Source organism: Nicotiana sylvestris, chromosome 3 (assembly GCF_000393655.2).
Source record: "Nicotiana sylvestris chromosome 3, ASM39365v2, whole genome shotgun sequence".
Taxonomy (NCBI): Eukaryota; Viridiplantae; Streptophyta; class Magnoliopsida; order Solanales; family Solanaceae; genus Nicotiana; species Nicotiana sylvestris.
The window spans coordinates 29,637,181-29,657,361 of NC_091059.1; the positions used below are offsets into that span (position 1 = coordinate 29,637,181).

The window sequence follows — 20,181 nt, forward strand, 5'->3', positions numbered from 1 at the left end:
ACCACCCTGACAAAATGTATGTTGATCCTCTACACATCCAGGTCCGTGATCAGCACGCCTACTGCAATGCCATAGAAGAAGAAGCAGATGGCGAACCCTGGTTTCATGATATCAAGGAATACCTCAGGATGGGGATATATCCAGAACATGCCTCTGGAGACCAAAAAAGAGCCCTTCGGCGTTTGTCGAATGGTTTCTTCCTCAGTGGGGGAATATTGTACAAAAGAACCCCGGATTTGGGATTGTTGAGATGCATAGATGCCGGGCAGGCAACGTCGGTTATGGCAGAAGTACATGCTGGAGTTTGTGGACCACACATGAGCGGGTATGTGTTGGCAAGAAAGATCCTTCGAACAGGGTGTTATTGGCTCACCATGGAACACGACTGTATCACTTTCGTGAGGAAATGCCATCAGTGCCAGATACATGGAGATTTGATTCATTCTCCGCCAACAGAGTTACATACGATGTCAGCACCCTGGCCGTTTGTAGCATGGGGCATGGATGTCATTGGGCCCATCGAGCCAGCAGCGTCCAACGGTCATAGGTTCATCCTAGTGACCATTGATTACTTCACCAAATGGGTTGAGGCTAAAACCTTCAAATCAGTAACCAAGAAGGCAGTGGTGGACTTTGTTCACTCCCATATCATCTGCAGATTTGGGATCCCAAAAGTGATCATCACGGATAACGGTGCGAATCTTAATAGCAGCTTGATGAGAGAGGTATGCCAACAATTCAAGATTACACACCGCAATTCCACCCCATATCGTCCCAAGGCGAATGGAGCAGTCGAAGCAGCCAGCAAGAATATCAAGAAGATACTGCGGAAGATGGTGGAAGGATCCAGACAATGGCACGAGAAATTACCCTTTGCTTTGTTGGGTTACCGCACTACCGTCCGGACTTCCATAGGCACAACTCCTTATTTGTTGGTGTATGGAACTGAGGCCGTGATACCAGCGGAGGTCGAAATTCCGTCCCTCCGAATTGTCGCTGAAGCCGGGATTGATGATGATGAATGGGTCAAAGCTCGATTGGAACAGTTGAGCCTGATAGATGAGAAATGATTGGCGGTAGTATGCCATGGTCAGCTGTACCAGAAGAGAATGGCAAGAGCGTATAATAAGAAGGTGCGCCCCAGGAAGTTTGAAGTAGGGCAGTTGGTATTAAAGAAGATCCTCCCACATCAGGTCGAGGCAAAAGGCAAATTCGCCCCAAATTGGCAAGGGCCTTATATCGTGACCAGAGTATTGTCCAACGGTGCTTTGTGTTTGACAGATGTCGAGGGTAGATGTGTCGACATGGCTATCAATTCAGATGCAGTCAAGAGATATTATGCATAATTTCTTTAGTTATGGCAATTTTTGGTTTATTTGTTTGTATTTGGCATTTGTTGGATAATGAGATGACGGAGGCAATTCTTTCTTCTATCCAAACACTTTTAACCCTTGCTTCCCCCTTTGAGCCTAAGTAATTCTTTCATACCCCTCTTTTGGAATCACTAATGGGAAAGATATAAAAAAAAATGATGAAAAGAAGGAAAAGAAAGAAAGAAGAAGATAAAATCACAAGAAATACAAAACCGTGGGAACTACGTTTGACCTGATTCCTCAAAGAGGATACGTAGGCGCCTCACGGCTCGGTCACAGTATGCATCATAGTAAATGTAGGATGCATAATAGTGTGCATAATAGGCACAGCGTGCGTAACGCACATAACACAACATAAGTGTAAAAAATAAATTCCCCAAGTAAGAAAACTGGGGCAGAGGTTATGTTTTAAGTTCCAACAAAGATTTGATTCCAAATGTTGTAGCGCACCACCCATCAAATTATTTTCATTTTTCATAATCTTTCTTTAACTCCGCACCAAAACAAACATCAACGTCCAAAAGACCTCCCGATCAATGTTCAAGAGATGTCGAGTCAGGCAAATAAGACCGAGAATAATACACCAATCCCCAGCAAAGAAGAGGATCGTAAGACTGGGAATGAATTGATAGTCAAAGGAATCTCCAGAAGAGAGGGTCGTATCTACAACGCCCCGATTCCTCGAAAGAAATAAAATGAGAGAGTCTCATCGGTGAAAACCTTCGCAGGCACCGAGAGGCGATGTAAGATGAGGGATATGAAATGAGAGAGTCTTATTGGTGAAAACCTTCACAGGCACCATAAGGCGCCGGGAGATGAGAGAAAAGAGAGAGTCTCATTAGTGAAAACCCCTCGAAGGGCACTATGAGGCGACAAGACGAATCAACAAAAGCTACCACATTTGCAACAGCATGGACAGTCATTTATCATCCCCAGCAAGTCAGACCATCCGGCAAATCGATTGATACAAATAGACTGGGTCGGGAATCTATGGTGCACGTCATGATCACGGGGACCAGTCATGTCCTCCAGATAAGTTCTTTTGATTGTCTCCTCCCACAAAAAATATTGGTTCAGAAAGATTTTCTCCTTTCCATATCTTTTATTTCTTTCCCTAAAATGTGTCTTGAAAGGATTTTTCAAAGCTTACTACCAGAAACCGAAGGGGAATTCATCCAATGCAGGATAATACAAACAGTCTTAAAGGCCGGTCCCGGGCAATGCAGTGATTGTGCCCGGAAATTTTGGAAGAAGTAAGCTCCAAAAAGGGAGTGGTTTCGGGAGTTAGAAGCAGACTCCCACATCATGTGTTTAAAGAGAAAGCAGAAAAGGGGATAAATTGAAAACCAATCCCCAGCATGCTAGAGACCCCCAACGGGCAACTTTGCCCGCCAACCAATTATGGGGACAAAGAGCAAGAAAAGAGGAAGAGAGAAAAATTGCTCGCCAGAAAGGCACCCTCTACCACCACAATTAAAACTGACTAAATCCTTTTGTCTGTTCTAGGTCGCCCACCAGTATAATGCGGGAATACATTTAAGTTCTAGGTCGCCCACCAGTATAATGCGGGAATACATTTTAAGTTCTAGGTCGCCCACCAGTATAATGCGGGAATACATTTAAGTTCTAGGTCGCCCACCAGTATAATGCGGGAATACATTTTAAGTTCTAGGTCGCCCACCAGTATAATGCGGGAATACATTTAAGTTCTAGGTCGCCCACCAGTATAATGCGGGAATACATTTTAAGTTCTAGGTCGCCCACCAGTATAATGCGGGAATACATTTAAGTTCTAGGTCGCCCACCAGTATAATGCGGGAATACATTTTAAGTTCTAGGTCGCCCACCAGTATAATGCGGGAATACATTTAAGTTCTAGGTCGCCCACCAGTATAATGCGGGAATACATTTTAAGTTCTAGGTCGCCCACCAGTATAATGCGGGAATACATTTAAGTTCTAGGTCGCCCACCAGTATAATGCGGGAATACATTTTAAGTTCTAGGTCGCCCACCAGTATAATGCGGGAATACATTTAAGTTCTAGGTCGCCCACCAGTATAATGCGGGAATACATTTCAGTTCTAGGTCGCCCACCAGTATAATGCGGGAATACATTTTAAGTTCTAGGTCGCCCACCAGTATAATGCGGGAATACATTTAAGTTCTAGGTCGCCCACCAGTATAATGCGGGAATACATTTTAAGTTCTAGGTCGCCCACCAGTATAATGCGGGAATACATTTAAGTTCTAGGTCGCCCACCAGTATAATGCGGGAATACTTTTAAGTTCTAGGTCGCCCACCAGTATAATGCGGGAATACTTTTAAGTTCTAGGTCGCCCACCAGTATAATGCGGGAATACATTTTAAGTTCTAGGTCGCCCACCAGTATAATGCGGGAATACATTTAAGTTCTAGGTCGCCCACCAGTATAATGCGGGAATACATTTCAGTTCTAGGTCGCCCACCAGTATAATGCGGGAATACATTTTCAGTTCTAGGTCGCCCACCAGTATAATGCGGGAATACATTTTAAGTTCTAGGTCGCCCACCAGTATAATGCGGGAATACATTTTAAGTTCTAGGTCGCCCACCAGTATAATGCGGGAATACATTTAAGTTCTAGGTCGCCCACCAGTATAATGCGGGAATACTTTTAAGTTCTAGGTCGCCCACCAGTATAATGCGGGAATACTTTTAAGTTCTAGGTCGCCCACCAGTATAATGCGGGAATACATTTAAATTCTAGGTCGCCCACCAGTATAATGCGGGAATACTTCTAGCTCTAGATTTTGGAATCAGTCACCCCACCTGAAGACGGAAGGGTACAACAGAGATCCCCAAACGGGAAATAATAAAATTCCCAGCACCAAGAAGCAGACAACTGCAGAGGCAAGCGCGCAATTCAAAAGGAAAAAGGAACGCGCCTCAAAAGAAGCAGTTTGGGAACGTTATAGCATGCCCAGCATAACAATTTTGTTGAAAAGCCATACCACCAGAGAAAACAATTGAAAGGCTTGAAGAAGAGGGCATGTTCCCAGCGGACCAAGCGAAGTGATGAAAACTGGCATTCAAACGTCAGCGAAGGACCAGCGTCATCTCCCAAAGTCACAAGATAAAGGCATCAGAGGAAAGCGTTAGCCGACAAGAAAGCAAGGCAACCAGAACAAGTTGAAGATGGACAAGATTTCATGATCCTCAGTCTAGCTTAGCTTCTTGTTTTCCCGTTTTTAGAGCAATGTAACAGGGAGATCGGTTGAGCAGTAGCATCCTACAGCAGCATACAACAGCGCACAACAACAGCAAGCAATACAGTCACACGGTAGTCCCAGCTACCAAAATTTCCCGAACTACATTGACCTGATTCCTGTTCAGCCCAGGATATGTAGGAAACCTCTGAAGCAAAGGTTCGGTCAAATCTTTTTCAAAAAATGCTTCACACGGAGTATTCGGACGGGCAAAAATCGCTCGCTTTATCTTTGCGCGAAAACCCTTCGTGTCTTCGTGCAAAGAGGGGCAGCTGTAAGCACGTGATTTTTGCTTTACGAGCAATCGCTCCAAAAGAAAATAAAAATAGTGACAAATGGTTTCGCTGTACAATTGTTCGAGTTTTCGTGACATGTGTTGTTAGTCATTTGTGGATCTGTCCATTTTTGCATTTAATCATTAGCAGACAAAATACAAAATATGTATGTCAGGATGATTAAAACATAATTCGGTCAGTAAAAGAAAATTCAAAAAATATATATATATGTGTCCATCGTTCGTTCTAGGCTTTTAGCTAACTTACTTAAATATTTTTGTGATAATTGTGTTAAAATGTTGCATGGTTGCTTAGTTTTAATTTCATTATTTTATTATTTGTTATTTTTATTTTTGTTTTAAAAGAAAAATGAAATTAGAAAACAAAAAGTGAAGGAAATCGGTTTGGGCCAAAAGAAATTAAACAAAAAATAACAGGCCCAACCAGCACTCAGACCCAGTCCAAATCCGGCTACCCAGGCATCTCCTGAAACGACGCCGTTTCAGGCAAATCAATCTGAGCCGTCCATCCAGGCCAATCCGACGGCTCAGAACACCTTTCAGCAACCCGTGTTCAAACCCGACCCAATAACCAATCCGACCCAACCCCTCACTTAAACCAAACGACCCCGTTTAACTACCATACGACCCCGTCTCATTTCTCACCCTCAGATCCAAGCCGTTGAGATCATATGATCTAACGGCTCAGATCCAATCAGCCTCCCCATATATAAACCCAACCCTTCACCCCACGCCCCCTATCCGAACCCCCCTTCATCGTCCCCAAACTCAAACCTGAAACCCCCGAACCCTAGCAGCTGCCCTAGTCTCCTTCGCCATTAAAGCCGGCGGCACGAACGCCGGTGGCCACCTCCTGAACACCCTAGGACCACCTCACTGTCCTGAACATGGATCTATTATCCATTTGCCTCGAATCACTCTCGTTCGTCTCGAATCTTCATTTGAAGATTTGAGTCGAACCCGGAACTATGCCAAACCACCCCATCCTCATACCAGACACTCCCCTGACCTTCCTCGTGACCAAACCAAGCTTGGTTTGGTCCGAATCTACCCACAACTCCTAAAAATCCAGATCTGAAAATCCAGAACTTGAAACACATGCACCTGGGGAATCCGGCCGGTCTTGACAAGGGTTTGAGGTCTAATAGACCTTAATCAAGGTGTTCTCATGTGAGAACACCCTGATTAAAGTTTGTTCGGCCTCAAGAGTTCGAAGTTGAGTCTGATTTGGGTCCATTTTGATTTCAAACTTTGTCGGTAAGTTTTTCTTTCCCTTTTCGTTTATATTAACTGCTGATTAAGTCATTAGCATGCTTTGTGGTAATTGTTTGTTATTTTCTGATAGTTTCTTAATTTCTTTCATCTCTGTAAAGACCTTTTATTTGGTCGATTGTTTTCTGTGTATGATTTAAATGTGTCCTATGATAAGCATGTCCGATTAGTATGGTCATCGCATGAATAAACTTATATAGGTTCCTAGTGACTGACCAAGTTGTCCGAAGCCCTTTAGGTCCCTGTATGTGTTGTTTATTTGAACGACTGATTATTACCTGTTATAATTAGTATAGTCGACTCGATAAATGTCGTCGATTAGTTTTCTATAACTAATAAATCGAATGAGCTAATAATGTCGCATGACTAATTGAACTTTGCCACTGACTGAATGCCCCAGCATTGTTTGAAATGGTTTGTTTGCATTGTAAAACTGACTGAAAAGGTTCAGTCCAGGCAGTCTTGAATTTGAACTTTCATCAGTTCAAAAATGCCCTGATGCTGCAATAGGCAGGGGCAGTAATAATCAAGGTTGACAGGGGTAGTCTGGGGTTTGAAAAGAACAAAAATGATTAGTTTAAATGAGCTGACAAGTAGGGTACTAATTTGGGATTAAACTAATACCAATGGGGAACAAGACACAAGAGTATGGGGTTTAAAATGAATACTAAAATGAGCCCATAACTCTTGATTAAAGAATAAGCCAGGCGTGGGGAACAAATGGCTGGCATCAAAAGATGCTTAGGCATGGGTTTAAAGGGTATGGACATTCTGCCAATTGGCAGGGCAGGCAGCTTAACTGCACTTGGTCATTTTGGCTTATAAATAGGCCATTCGAAAACTAAAATGGGGTTGGACTTTTAGTCTTCAGAAAAAGGAAGAATTTTGAGTCTTGAGGCTGGAATCTTTAAGTCTTAAGAAAGGTTTGTGAGTTAAAAGAAAAGACTGAAAACATAAGAGAGTTCCAGTAAGACATTGCAACCAAACACTGTTTGAAAGTTGTATAAGAGTGCATTTTGGTCAAGTTGTCTTGGCCAAGTTCTGTTGTTTACATTGACTGAGCTGTTTCTGGTTGTTGAATTGGTAGTGTTGCTGTATTGAATACTCTGTTGTTGCTTCATCATTCTTTTCTGGGTTCACTGGTTTGGTACTCGACTATTTGCTGGTCCTCTTTGGTTCTGGGAAACATTGTTGTTTGTCTGTGGCTGTGGAAAACACTTGGTTGGTTGTTGCTGTGTTGTTGCTGTGTGTCTGCTGCTGCTGTATTCGTTGCATACTACTCAACTGATCACTCTCCTTCTTCCTTTCCTTTCCTTACCAGGTACACAATTGATACCACCAATGTAACTGAGAGTTTGAGCATGAATGCAAAAGAGAGGACCTGCAGATTGTTTTTATATATACATGAACTGTTACATTAAATGTCATGAAATAGTTACATTTTCGTTTGGATAATAGAAGTAGCCTACATGCTCAGTATATCAATGTAGGTTAATGAATGATAGTCACGTATGTATGCTGTTAGGTGAAAAACATTCCCAGTGTAATAAGTTGTATTTTAGACTTAGTTTGATGGTGTAGTATATTCTCTAATGTAGGCCAAATAGGAAAACTATCCACATGAGTTAAAGTTCTTTCCCCTTTTGCCATATTGTCACATATAAATTGATAAAGAACAAAGAATCAGTTCTAGGCCTCGACCTCATGAAGGCCGAGCCCAAATCGAAACAAATCAGTTAGGCATGTATCGAAAAAGGGGGCCTAAGTCTGGCCATCTCGCATGAGCTAGGTTTGGGCCCATAATTTTCGGCTAGTTATCCATAATCGCAGTCACATTTTATTATTCTGTAAAAGCATTTTAAATCCTGTTATAAGTAAACTCGCAATCATGTAATTAATTAGGACTGTCTACCGTTTTCAATTGATAGAGACGAACACGACAAGAAACGTAGTTGCTATAGGATATCCTTTTAAAATAAGAACGAGATGAGCCTCGATGAAAATAAACAAAACACGCAGATGCGGGGCCCTTGTTAAATGTAAATCATTGAAGCATTTAGTTTCCCGGACGGGTTGTTTAGCAAATCTCACAACCTTCCTAAAATGACAACACGTTAGTCTCTTTAGGATACGCTTTAATAAACTTTACCTTCTTAAACTCGGGTGCACATTTATGTGACCCAAATCCAAATCTCGACGGATTCGAAATGCCTCTCTAATCACGGGTACATTGACTGTGACGTGGTTCGAGATGCATGTCCATGACGTTGCAAATTCATTAGAAATAAAGAACGAGGTGAGCCTCGCCAAATAAAAATACAAATTGCGGGGCCCTCAATAAATATTGCTTTAAAAATTGTTTAGGCTTCGGGATGGACCGTTTAGTAAAATTCCACGGTCCTACCCAAAATAAATACGCTAGTCGCTTTAGGCGCGCCTTTAATAATTTAATTTCCTTAAACTCGGGTGCACATTGATGTGACCCAAATCCAAATCTCAACGGAGTCAAAGTGTGTCGACGACCACGGGTACATTGATTGTAACGCGGTTCGAGATACATTTTCACAACGTTGCAATTCTTGATAAAAACAGTAAATGATAAAAGCGGTTAAAAGTTAAATTTTGGCACATAAGTTCACATTTGTATAAAATCAGATAATCAAGCCGAATATAACAGTTGAGCGACCGTGCTAGAACCACGGAACTCGGGAATGCCTAACACCTTCTCCCGGGTTAACAGAATTCCTTATCTAGATTTCTGGTACGCAGACTGTAATATGGAGTCATTCTTTTCCTCGATTCGGGATTAAAATTGGTGACTTGGGACACCCTAAATCTCCCAAGTGGCGACTCTGAAATAAATAAACCAATCCCGTCTCGATTGTCCTTTAATTGGAAAAAACTCCCTTGCGCCCCTCGGGTGCGGAAAAAGGAGGTGTGACAGGTGTTATTCAACAATAACCTAAATATGCACTCTCTCCTGAGTTATGCACACTAAATAGGCACAACTAATTGAGGATCCTATCAATTAACTACAACAAGAACATAGTTGAATAAATAAAGAATGAAACTAGCAATTTGTATTCACATAAACAAGAAGTTCATCCCCCAATAGGTTCCATCAAAATCTTAGACAAAAGATTTAGCTACTCATAACTATGAGTAAACAAACTAAGATAAGATCCATCATAAACTAGCAATCAAAATCAAAGAAAAGAAGAAAGATGTTTTGGGTGATCTCTCACAATTGTTTTTCTTGCCAAGATACTCTAAAAATCAATACCTCCTCTCTTGGGCGGAGTCTAGTGTTTAAAAATAGGGTTTTGGGCTAAAAATCCCATGTTTTGCACTTTAGTCCCTGAAATTTCCGCCTCCTACCGCGGTTCTACTGCGGTCGCGGTCAAACCGCGGCCAAACATGGCCTCTGATTCTTCAATTGTCTGTGTCTGCACTCTGCCGCGGTTCTGCCGCGGTCGCGGTGAAACCGCAGTTTTTCATCCTGTTCCGTTTGGAATATGGAAAAACGCAAAACATGAAAGTTGTATCCCTTTGAGTTATCTTTCCAACCATATATTATTTAGCCAAAAATGGAGTTCTTATTAAAATGTTATGTGCATTTTACTAAACAGTGCGCAATATGCCTCATCGAGTCTTCGTTTGTTCTCAACTATCAAATTTGACCCCCGAACACGATCTCGACTTAATTCCTTGAGCTTTTACTCTGACTTCAAAGCTTAAAATCACTTAAATTCATTCCATAATATCTATATAGCTCGGAATCACACCTACAAGGCATAAAACATATAATTAGTGCAAAATACTAGCGATTAAAGCGCAAACTCAACTAAAGTGTAGTAAATTAGAGTGTAATAATCAACTAAAACACGTATTTATAGCCTATCATCAACACCCCACACTTAAACCATTGCTCGTCCTCGAGTAATCAAACTACACTTTATATAGACACGACCTTTTTAAAGCAATTTTCCTAATTCATCACACCAAGAATATTTAAAATAGACTAAGCACAAAAGCGTAGCATCGTCACCTCAAGATTTGACTCACAAGTACCACGTATTATTCACAACTCACCCACTTACTCTAATATAGAGGTCACTGACATTATCTTTCCTTCATGAATCAAGTGCCCTTACACAACAAAAAAAAAGTGGTTCCACACAATAAAATTTAAGAACAATTAGGAACCCAAGATAGAAAGAATTCACTCACTCTCAGAAATAATATTCATATGTCACAAAAGATGCACCATAAGCTTGCCCGTAGTGTACTACTCCACTAATCGAGCTCATTCAATCTAGGATCAATTAGGACTTTATTTGGTTGTAATGTAGGTTACGGGACGGGTAGGATACATTTAGATATAAGAGTGACTACACCTCCCTAAGCACTTTAATATATATAATTTAACATTCAAACTCCATACTTATGTCAAACCAAACTCCACCTTCACATCAATATACATCAACTCCCACATTATTTAAGCTCAATTATATCAAGAGTCACCACTATCAAAGAATATTTTTTTTTCTTTTCCTTTTTTTTCAATTCAAGTGGCTCTTGCCTTTTCAAATCAGTGCACCTTTCTCCTTATTTCATTGGTTCCAATCAAAAGCCAAACCAACCACCTCACACTTTAACTTTTAGAAAGTTCATAAACAATTCAAGTGCTCATGAGAGGTTACAATGGTTCACAAAGATGGTTAATTCAAGCAATTGGGTAAGGCTTGTAATGTGGTTGCCAAAGAAACAGGATTACAGGCTCAAAGGGGTTAACTACGATATATAACAATTAGGCGGGTAAAATATAGATATCTGGCTCAACAAAGAAATGCCTATATCACTTCCAAGACTGAACAAACTACTATTTCGCTTTGCAAACACACAGGGCAAGTTCTAGACATCAAATGCAATGCACAGAATACAACAAACCTCACACACGCATGGCACATAACTCACTCAGGATTGGATTCATCAAGACACTCTAGTCAAAGCAGTTGAGCAAAGTTAAGATAATACAATTTAAGGTACTTCTACAAGAGTCAAAAACTGAGCCTAAGCGTCACAACCAAAGTACTCACTATTCTCAAGGCATAACAAAGTCAAGAGATATTGCTTCACTTCAAAACACAACACAATGGCTCCTACTCCCAAAAAAAAAACTAACTACACCCGGTTCAAATAAAACCCTTGGAAAAGAACCGTGGTTTAAAGAAAAACCAAGGGGGAATTACTACACTACCTAGAAAAGAACAATAAAATAAAATAAAAAGAAGCTACATGGACTACTTCCCTCAAGAGTACTGTCCAAGTGGTCCGTCCTCAAGAAGAGTCCTGTACCTTTGTTTTTTTTAGATCCTACTTTGACCCTCAAGAGACCCGTCGACAAGCGTCCGTCGTTGGTCCAAGTTAGTTACTCCTAATGTGAGTACAGTCAACTATACGCAACAACACATATACAATATTAGAACATGTTCCATGTCTATGTACACTACAATACAGTATCAAGGCTAGTCTCCCACCCCACACTTAAAATTGTGCATTGTCTCCAATGCACACCATACTAATAAGAGGGTAAAAGAAACTCCCTGGTAGGCTAAAGGCCGAAGCACTAGCAGCTCATGGGGTACTCAGACTTCTCCCAATCTTGGTCCTTCGTGCGGGTACCTCACACTTAGTTCCAACCAATAGTTTTTTGTTACATCCTTCCAATGACTTTGTGTTCCATGTTCCTAAAAATAAAAAATCTACACTACAAGAATAATACAATAATAAATACAAATAAAATAAAATAGGGTTGCCTCCCAACAAGCGCTTGATTTAAAGTCGCAGCACGACACAAGTAATTTTACCACTTTTCTCGCCACTTGGACGATATGAACTGTGTACCTAGCTTGGAATCAAGCTTGTGACCACGAGCGATAGGGGGTGGTAAGTTGATTATCGAGCCGAGCCTTAAATTCTTCATTTTGCACTTCTTGGCTCTCATGTGAGGAATGTCATTTTGGTTTTTTGTTTCCTCAAATTGTAAAATGTATGGTTGTTGCCTTTCCTCCTCGCAGTCCCTCACGGACTCATGTAGTTCAATTTTTATATCACTACACAATTCTAATGTTGAAAAATGCTTGGAATGTGACTTCAAACCTTCATTTTGCAATTTTTCTATTCTGACATCCTCTTCTTCCCCCGGACTAGAGTCATTCTCAACCAGATTTTTATTTACACCGGTTGATTCTAAGTCCATGTTTTTCTCGGCATCATTGGTACTCATGGGGTCGGTTGGCGGAGGTTCAATTCTTGACTCTTCAAATTTTAGCTCACATTCTTCCTCATTTTCAAGAATGGTCTCCAACATGAGCATTATTTTCTCATTTTGGGCATTTGAGAGTTCTTGGTTTTGATTAAGTGCCAAGGAATTTTGGAGACTATTTTCCAAAAGCTCCTCCAAGACACTTTGTTCTGTGTGTCCCCCTTCAAGTAAGTACTCCAACATGAGCTTGAACTCTCCCTTTCGGCCATGCTCAACTTCTTCCAATTCGTTAGCCCTATCATTTTCATCAAAAACAATAGAATCATCATAGCGGGGGCTTAGGGAAGGGAAGGACCAATGACCATTTTGAAAACCACACTTATCACGAATACTCCACTCATGGGTTTGAGATTGTGTGCACAATCCACCCCCGGGAAAATTTAAACAATTTTGCCATGAGTGTGGTCCTCCACAATAAAGACAAGGGTCATCACAGTATGAACAACTACCATCCCACCAATTTTTATTATATGATGCCATTTTTCAAAACTAAAAAAATAAACAAGACCCAAACAATAAAAATAGACTAAGGTAAGAAAAATTAATTACACAAATATTCACAAGTTGGGTATAGAGAAAACTGACCATACTAAGAATTTTGGTATTTCTATCAATGGTAATTGATAATTCCGTTAACTCCCCGGCAACAGCGCCAAAATTTGATCACGCCCAACTATGCCTTATAAAAAGGACAATGCGGTCGTTGCAAATATGATCCGATTTACAAGTCCGGAGTCGAATCCCACAGAGAGTTAACCTATCAATCACAATCTTTAGACCCACTAAACTCTTCAGAACCAGCTTCCCAAATGTTTGAATCACAAGTTGATGGTTTCTTTAGTAACTAAGATTGCAAGTAAATTAAACAGGTTGTAAACTAAAATGCTAAGGTTGTAAACAATGATGAGATAAAGCTAAGGTAAAGATTTCCCCTATTGATGGAATCCCTTTTGTTTATGCTTCATACAAATGTACCAACACTTCTCTATCAATCATGAACGCTCGTCTTACCATAAATCTCTCCCGAGTAATCACAGTAATATACTATTGCACTCTCCCGAGATACACTAGCTAGCTTTAATTAACACAGTTCACTTAAGATTGCACCCAAGGCTTCGTTATCCCTAATCCCGCCTTTAAACCCGCAGTTATAGATTCCTCTTATACTTTAGGAGTGGTGTTATTCAACAATAACCTAAATATGCACTCTCTCCCGAGTTATGCACACTAAATAGGCATAGCTAATTGAGGATCCTGTCAATTAACTACAACAAGAACATAGTTGAATAAATAAAGATTGAAACTAGCAATTTGTATTCACATAAACAAGAAGTTCATCCCCCAATAGGTTCCATCAAAACCTTAGACAAAAGATTTAGCTACTCATAACTATGGGTAAACAAACTAAGATAAGATCCATCATAAACTAGCAATCAAAATCAAAGAAAAGAAGAAAGATGTTTTGGGTGATCTCTCACAATTGTTTTTCTTGCCAAGATACTCTAAAAATCAATACCTCCTCTCTTGGGCAGAGTCTAGTGTTTAAAAATAGGGTTTTGGGTTAAAAATCCCATGTTTTGCACTTTAGTCCCTGAAATTTCCGCCTCCTGCCGCGGTTCTACCGCATTCGCGGTCAAACCGCGGCCAAACATGGTCTCTGATTCTTCAATTGTTTGCGTCTGCACTCTGCCGCAGTTCTGCCGCGGTCGCGGTGAAACCGCGGGTTTTCATCCTGTTCCGTTTGGAATTTGGAAAAACGCAAAACATGAAAGTTGTATCCCTTTGAGTTATCTTTCCAACCATATATTATGCAGCCAAAATGGAGTTCTTATTAAAAAGTTATGTGCATTTTACTAGATAGTGCGCAATATGCCTCATCGAGTCTTCGTTTGTTCTCATCTATCAAATTTGACCCCCGAACACGATCCCGGCTTAATTCCTTGAGCTTTTACTCTGACTTCAAAGCTTAAAATCACTTAAATTCATTCCATAACATCTATATAGCTCGGAATCACACCTACAAGGCATAAAACATATAATTAGTGCAAAACACTAGCGATTAAAGCGCAAACTCAACTAAAGTGCAGTAAATTAGAGTGTAATAATCAACTAAAACACGTAATTATAGCCTATCATCAAAGCACTTGTACATTTGATTTCCCCCATTAATAAGTAGCTTTAGATTTCAGGCAGCTGGTGTTCCCAAGAAACTAGCACCAACCATCGGCATTGCTGTTGATCATCGCCGCAGGAATAGATCCTTGGAAGGTCTCCAAACCAATATCCAGAGGCTTAAGACTTACGAGGCTAAGCTTGTCATCCTTCCTAGGCGTGCTAAGAAAGTCAAGGTAAATTTGAAAATAATTATTCTTTGCCCTGCTAGTTCAGGATTCCTGCTTTGGTGTCTGAACACATTATGCCTAAAATTTACCTTGAACTCTCTCTTGCAGGCCGGTGATGTTGGAATATATACCACAGCGGAAGCAATAACAGAATCTTATTCACGTGTAATCTAAACAACTAGCACGTATGGAGATTTTAGGATTACCTCTTGAAGCGTAAACACAACAAATCTATGTCGTTCTCCAGTTCCTCAGTTGAAAACACACTAGCAGATTTCCACAGTCTTCTACTGTGTTACCCAAACAATAACCGAAAATAGAGAATTTTGGGTGGGCAAAATTCTAGTAGAAACCGCAGTCAGAATCATGTAAAAAACGTCCAGCCCTTATATCCATATATATAGCTGCGTTTTTTAGGTCAAAACCGTTTTCAAAACCTGTTAGGTTTCCTTCTCCCACTAAGGGACGGTTTCCACGTTTTCTTTCCCACTAAGTAACAGTTTCCACTATTTTCTATTATTTAGGCACAGTAGGGACCACAGAATTTAATTAACAAGGCTTCCTATTATGATATTAATTTCGAAATTCTGAAACTAATTTCCATCATAATAAATTACGAATTATTCCACTAAAAATTCGTAATTGCACTCCTTAGTTCAATTTCGAAATTCTTCCATAAAACCTTATTTAACTCCCCATGTTAAGATTCAGATACTAATCAATCAAATTAAATTACTGACTATTTAATTTATTGATTACTTCCTTTAGACTTACACTTAACTTATTTCATGTGTCGGATACAAAATCCACCGGCCGGGTTTACACATGAAAACTTATAAGCTTTCATAAAGGAGTATCATCAATCTCAAAATCGAGACATGGATTCCATCAACTAATTATTACTTCGCCAATGTATATCATTGTTATCCAATTTACCAGGCTTATTGACTCGCGAAAGAATCTCGCCTTTTAATAAATCAAAACAACAAGTGACATACACAACTAATAATAATTATATCAGGATTAAGAGTATAAGTACATTAAATGGACTAGAGAAATTATTTTATAAAGTCAGTATAAAATACTCATCTCTACTTGATCCGTTCAATACATACAAAATGTACTAGCACAAGAAGTTGGAATTAAACCATTCCCATAATCAAGATAAATTATATTTAATCTTGTGCTACAATCATTCCGATGATTTGTCCAATTCCATCATTAGATTGTGAACATTAACTTTTATGTCTTACAAGAACCGATGATTTAATCTTCCGTGTATAAGCTAAACTCTATACACTAAATCATCTACTATGTAAGCAATGGACGCACAAACCAACACATGATCTATTTAAAATGAAACTTTATTGAATTTAAACAAGTAAATAAATAATTGTTCATAAAAAATACTATAACAATACGCATGGCTTATAGTATATTCTAACAGGTGATTCTAGTGCAGAGGAACTTGCTACTGCCACCCGGGTCCATACATGCCTGCTTATTACTAGGGAGCAACTAGCTGTTGACCTTGTCAAGGTCCCAGATGAGATGAAATCATTCAATGCCTATGGCAAGCTGCGTATCGAGCGTACAAATGCACGACACATTGGAGCCAGGCTGAAGAGAGCAGCTGAAGCAGAGAAGAAATAACCAATTAGAACTGTGGTGTAGCCTGTAAAGAATTATCAGTTTTCTGGTGACTGAGTGATGAAGTTTATGATACAATCATTTTCAGGAACTTAAGCTTCTCTTTATTCAAGAATTTTGTTCTTTTGATGGTTTTCCATATACCATGTGAACTATTTCTCTGTTGTGTCGGCATGCTTTGGCATTTAGCTTAGGGAGAAGTGTCAGTTTCCAAATTCTGATGGCTACTTAGAATTCTTTAACATGACCGACTGATCAGATGATGGGGTTAAATATTTTCTGGTGCTAGTTGGGTGGCACGAGGTAGCAGTTGCAATCAATCTGTAGCCAGTGAAGTTATCAATCAGGCATACCTTTGTAAGAATTATAGTTCTTTTAATTTGGAATGTCGGAATGTTTGTGCAGACATCGAAATGTTAAGGGATTAAAGAAACTACAGGACTCTTTAAATCCTAGGAGTCTATTAGGGTTTATTGGAGGTTACTCTACCCTAAAGCCTAACTCACACATATATAAAGGGATACATATTCCCTTGAAGAGATATCTCGAAAATCCCATAAACTCTTGGGATATTCACAAAAACATCAAAATACGGCCAGATACTTCTTGACCATCAAATTGTAGCGATTCCCGAACGAGAAAAGCCATAAAAATGAACTAAGAAAGCAATGAAAAGAAAATAGAGAAAACAAGAAGATAAAATTTGATTTTTCATTCAACATCGCTGGAAATGGACGAGTGCAAAGGAATATAAAGAAAGCAGAAATAACTTCCTAACAAACTAGACACGTGGACGCTAATTACGCTTCTACCTTCAGGGACTTAACAGCAAATAACTAAGGACTCAATTTGACAATAAGTAAACTAATGAGTAGAGTAGTTTCAAGGTGCTCGTACTCATCAGGAAGTGACGCCAACAACATTAAGGCCAAGTCACCATCATCATAAGTTGTATCCATATTTTGCAAATCTGTGACCAACTTATTGAAACTGGTGATATGTTCATTCATCGTGGTACCAGGAACATAGGTGAAGTGAAACAGTCTCTTCTTCATGTACAATTTATTTTGACTGTTTTTCTTCAAAAATTTATCCTCCAGTGCTTTCCATAATTTACTTGCAGAAGTTTCCTTTGTGTATGGATATTTCTGCTCTCTAGCAAGGTAGGATCGAATGGTACCGCAAGCAACACGGTTGATAATTCTCCAATCTTCTTCTCCAATAACATCTGGTTTCTTTTCTTCAATGGCCAGATCTAGCCCTTGTTGAAAAAGGACATCTAGAACCTCGCCTTGCCACATCCCAAAATGTCCGGACCCGTCAAATATTTCGACCGCAAATTTCGCATTTGACACAATTCTTGTCATAAGCGAAGATGCCAATGATGACGTATTGTTGACACTTGATGTAGATTCTTCTTGTTTATTGTCTCCCATCTTTGACACAAATATTATTTAATAGCTGACGACACAAATCAAGATTATTTCCTTTCTGGTGTGGAAGATCAGACTAAGCTGCAACCACAGAGCATACTCAGACAGAACCTTGACTCAGTTACCAAGATAAATCTTTTCTGATGTGGAAGATCAGACTATGCTGCAACCACAGAGCATACTTAGACAGTACCTTGGCTCTGATACCAATTGTTGCGGAAGCCAAATGTATATAGTGTGAATAAGTCACAACTACTATACCAAAAATTATGACAGCCACCAAATAATAAATAAGACAATAAAGCAACAATAAAGGGAACACCAGAATTTACGAGGTTCGGCTAATTTTGCCTACTCCTCGGACACAACCAATATTTTATTCCACTCCAAAAATACAAGTGAAATAATACTAAAGAGAGAAGATACAAATGCCTTAAACAGATGAGAAGGCAAATGAGAGGTGTGTTTCAATCCTAAACATTAGGCCTTCTTTTATAGGGGAAAAATCCCCTCCAAACTTAACTCCCAACCAATGTGGGACTTTGGCATTTTGCCAAACTTCAACAAATCTCCACCTTGGCAAAATTCCACATTTTCAATTCTCTCTCAATAACAAATTTTGGTTGTGTCTTCATCTTCAATCTTCAGTGTTCAACAATGTTGATCAAATCCAAACAATGTTGAAACTTGACCGCAGTCACCACCTTTGTCAGCATATCAGCAGGATTCTCTGTAGTATGAATTTTCTTCACCGTGACTCCACCTTCTTCTATGATTTCTCGTACGAAATGATACCGAACATCAATGTGCTTCGTCCTTGCATGATAAACTTGGTTCTTCGCTAATTGAATAGCACTTTGACTATCACAAAAAATTGTGATACCTTTTTGTTCAACACCAAGCTCCTTTAGCAATCCTTGAAGCCAAATTGCCTCTTTCACAGCATCTGTAATAGCCATGTACTCTGCCTCTGTTGTAGACAAAGCAACTGTTGACTGCAAAGTAGACTTCCAACTAACTGGTGCCTTTGCAAAAGTAAACACATAACCAGTAGTTGATCTTCGTTTGTCCATATCACCCGCAAAATCTGAGTCACAATATCCAACTACAGACTGATTGTCTTCCTGCTCAAAAACTAACCCGACATCTACAGTATTATGAATATACCGTAGAATCCACTTCACAGCTTGCCAATGCTCCTTCCCTGGATTGTGCATATATCTGCTAATAACTCCAACAGCTTGTGAAATGTCAGGCCTTGTGCAAACCATTGCATACATCAAGCTACCAACAACATTTGCGTATGGTACCTTTGACATATACTCTCGTTCAGCTTCATCCATTGGCGACATAGTAGTACTTAGCTTAAAATGGGAAGCAAGTGGAGTACTAACTGGCTTAGTCTTGTCATCTATGCCAAAACGTTGAAGTACTCTCTTCAAATATTCCTTTTGAGATAAACAGAGTTTCTTTGAACGTCTATCTCTAATTATCTCCATGCCAAGAATTTTCTTTGCCTCACCCAAATCCTTCATCTCGAACTCCTTCTTCAGTTGAATCTTCAACTTATCAATTTCTTCCAAATTCTTGGAAGCTATCAACATATCATCAACATATAGGAGAAGATATACAAAGGAACCATCTTTAAGCTTGTGCAAATACACACAATGATCGTATTTGCTTCTCTTGTACCCTTGCCGCAACATAAACTCGTCAAATCGCTTGTACCATTGTCTAGAAGATTGTTTCAATCCGTACAACGATTTTTCAAGTTTGCACACCATATTTTCTTTTCCAGCAACTTTGAATCCTTCTGGCTGAGTCATGTAGATTTCCTCCTCCAAGTTTCCATGTAAAAACGCAGTTTTTACATCCATCTGAACTAGTTCCAAATCCAATTGTGCTACCAAAGCCAACATAATTCTAATGGAGGAATGTTTTACAACTGGAGAAAACACTTCATTGTAATCAATTCCCTCCTTTTGAGCATATCCTTTGGCCACCAATCTTGCTTTGTAGCGAACATCTAATTGGTTAGGAAATCCTTCTTTCTTTGCAAATACCCATTTGCACCCAATTGCTTTCTTTCCCTTCGGGAGATTGGCCAATCTCCATGTATGATTCTGATGAAGGGACTGTATTTCATCATTCATGGAAATCCTCCACTTATCTTCTTCTGAACTTTGGACAGCGTCTTTATAAGTAGTAGGAACATCATCAGCTACAATTGAGGTTGCACAA

General features: G+C 39.7%; 1 protein-coding gene across 1 annotated transcript in view; it reads left to right on the forward strand.

Annotated features, from left to right (window-relative positions):
• The window catches only part of LOC104210327 (large ribosomal subunit protein eL13y-like), a 31,135-nt gene extending 14,625 nt beyond the window's left edge, over window positions 1–16,510 (forward strand). The window contains exons 4-6 of the mRNA XM_070168897.1: window positions 14,705–14,863; window positions 14,966–14,969; window positions 16,305–16,510. Coding sequence (XP_070024998.1) covers window positions 14,705–14,863; window positions 14,966–14,969; window positions 16,305–16,510 — 369 coding nt within the window. The remainder of the gene's footprint in view (window positions 1–14,704; window positions 14,864–14,965; window positions 14,970–16,304) is intronic.
• Window positions 16,511–20,181: the final 3,671 nt, after the last annotated feature.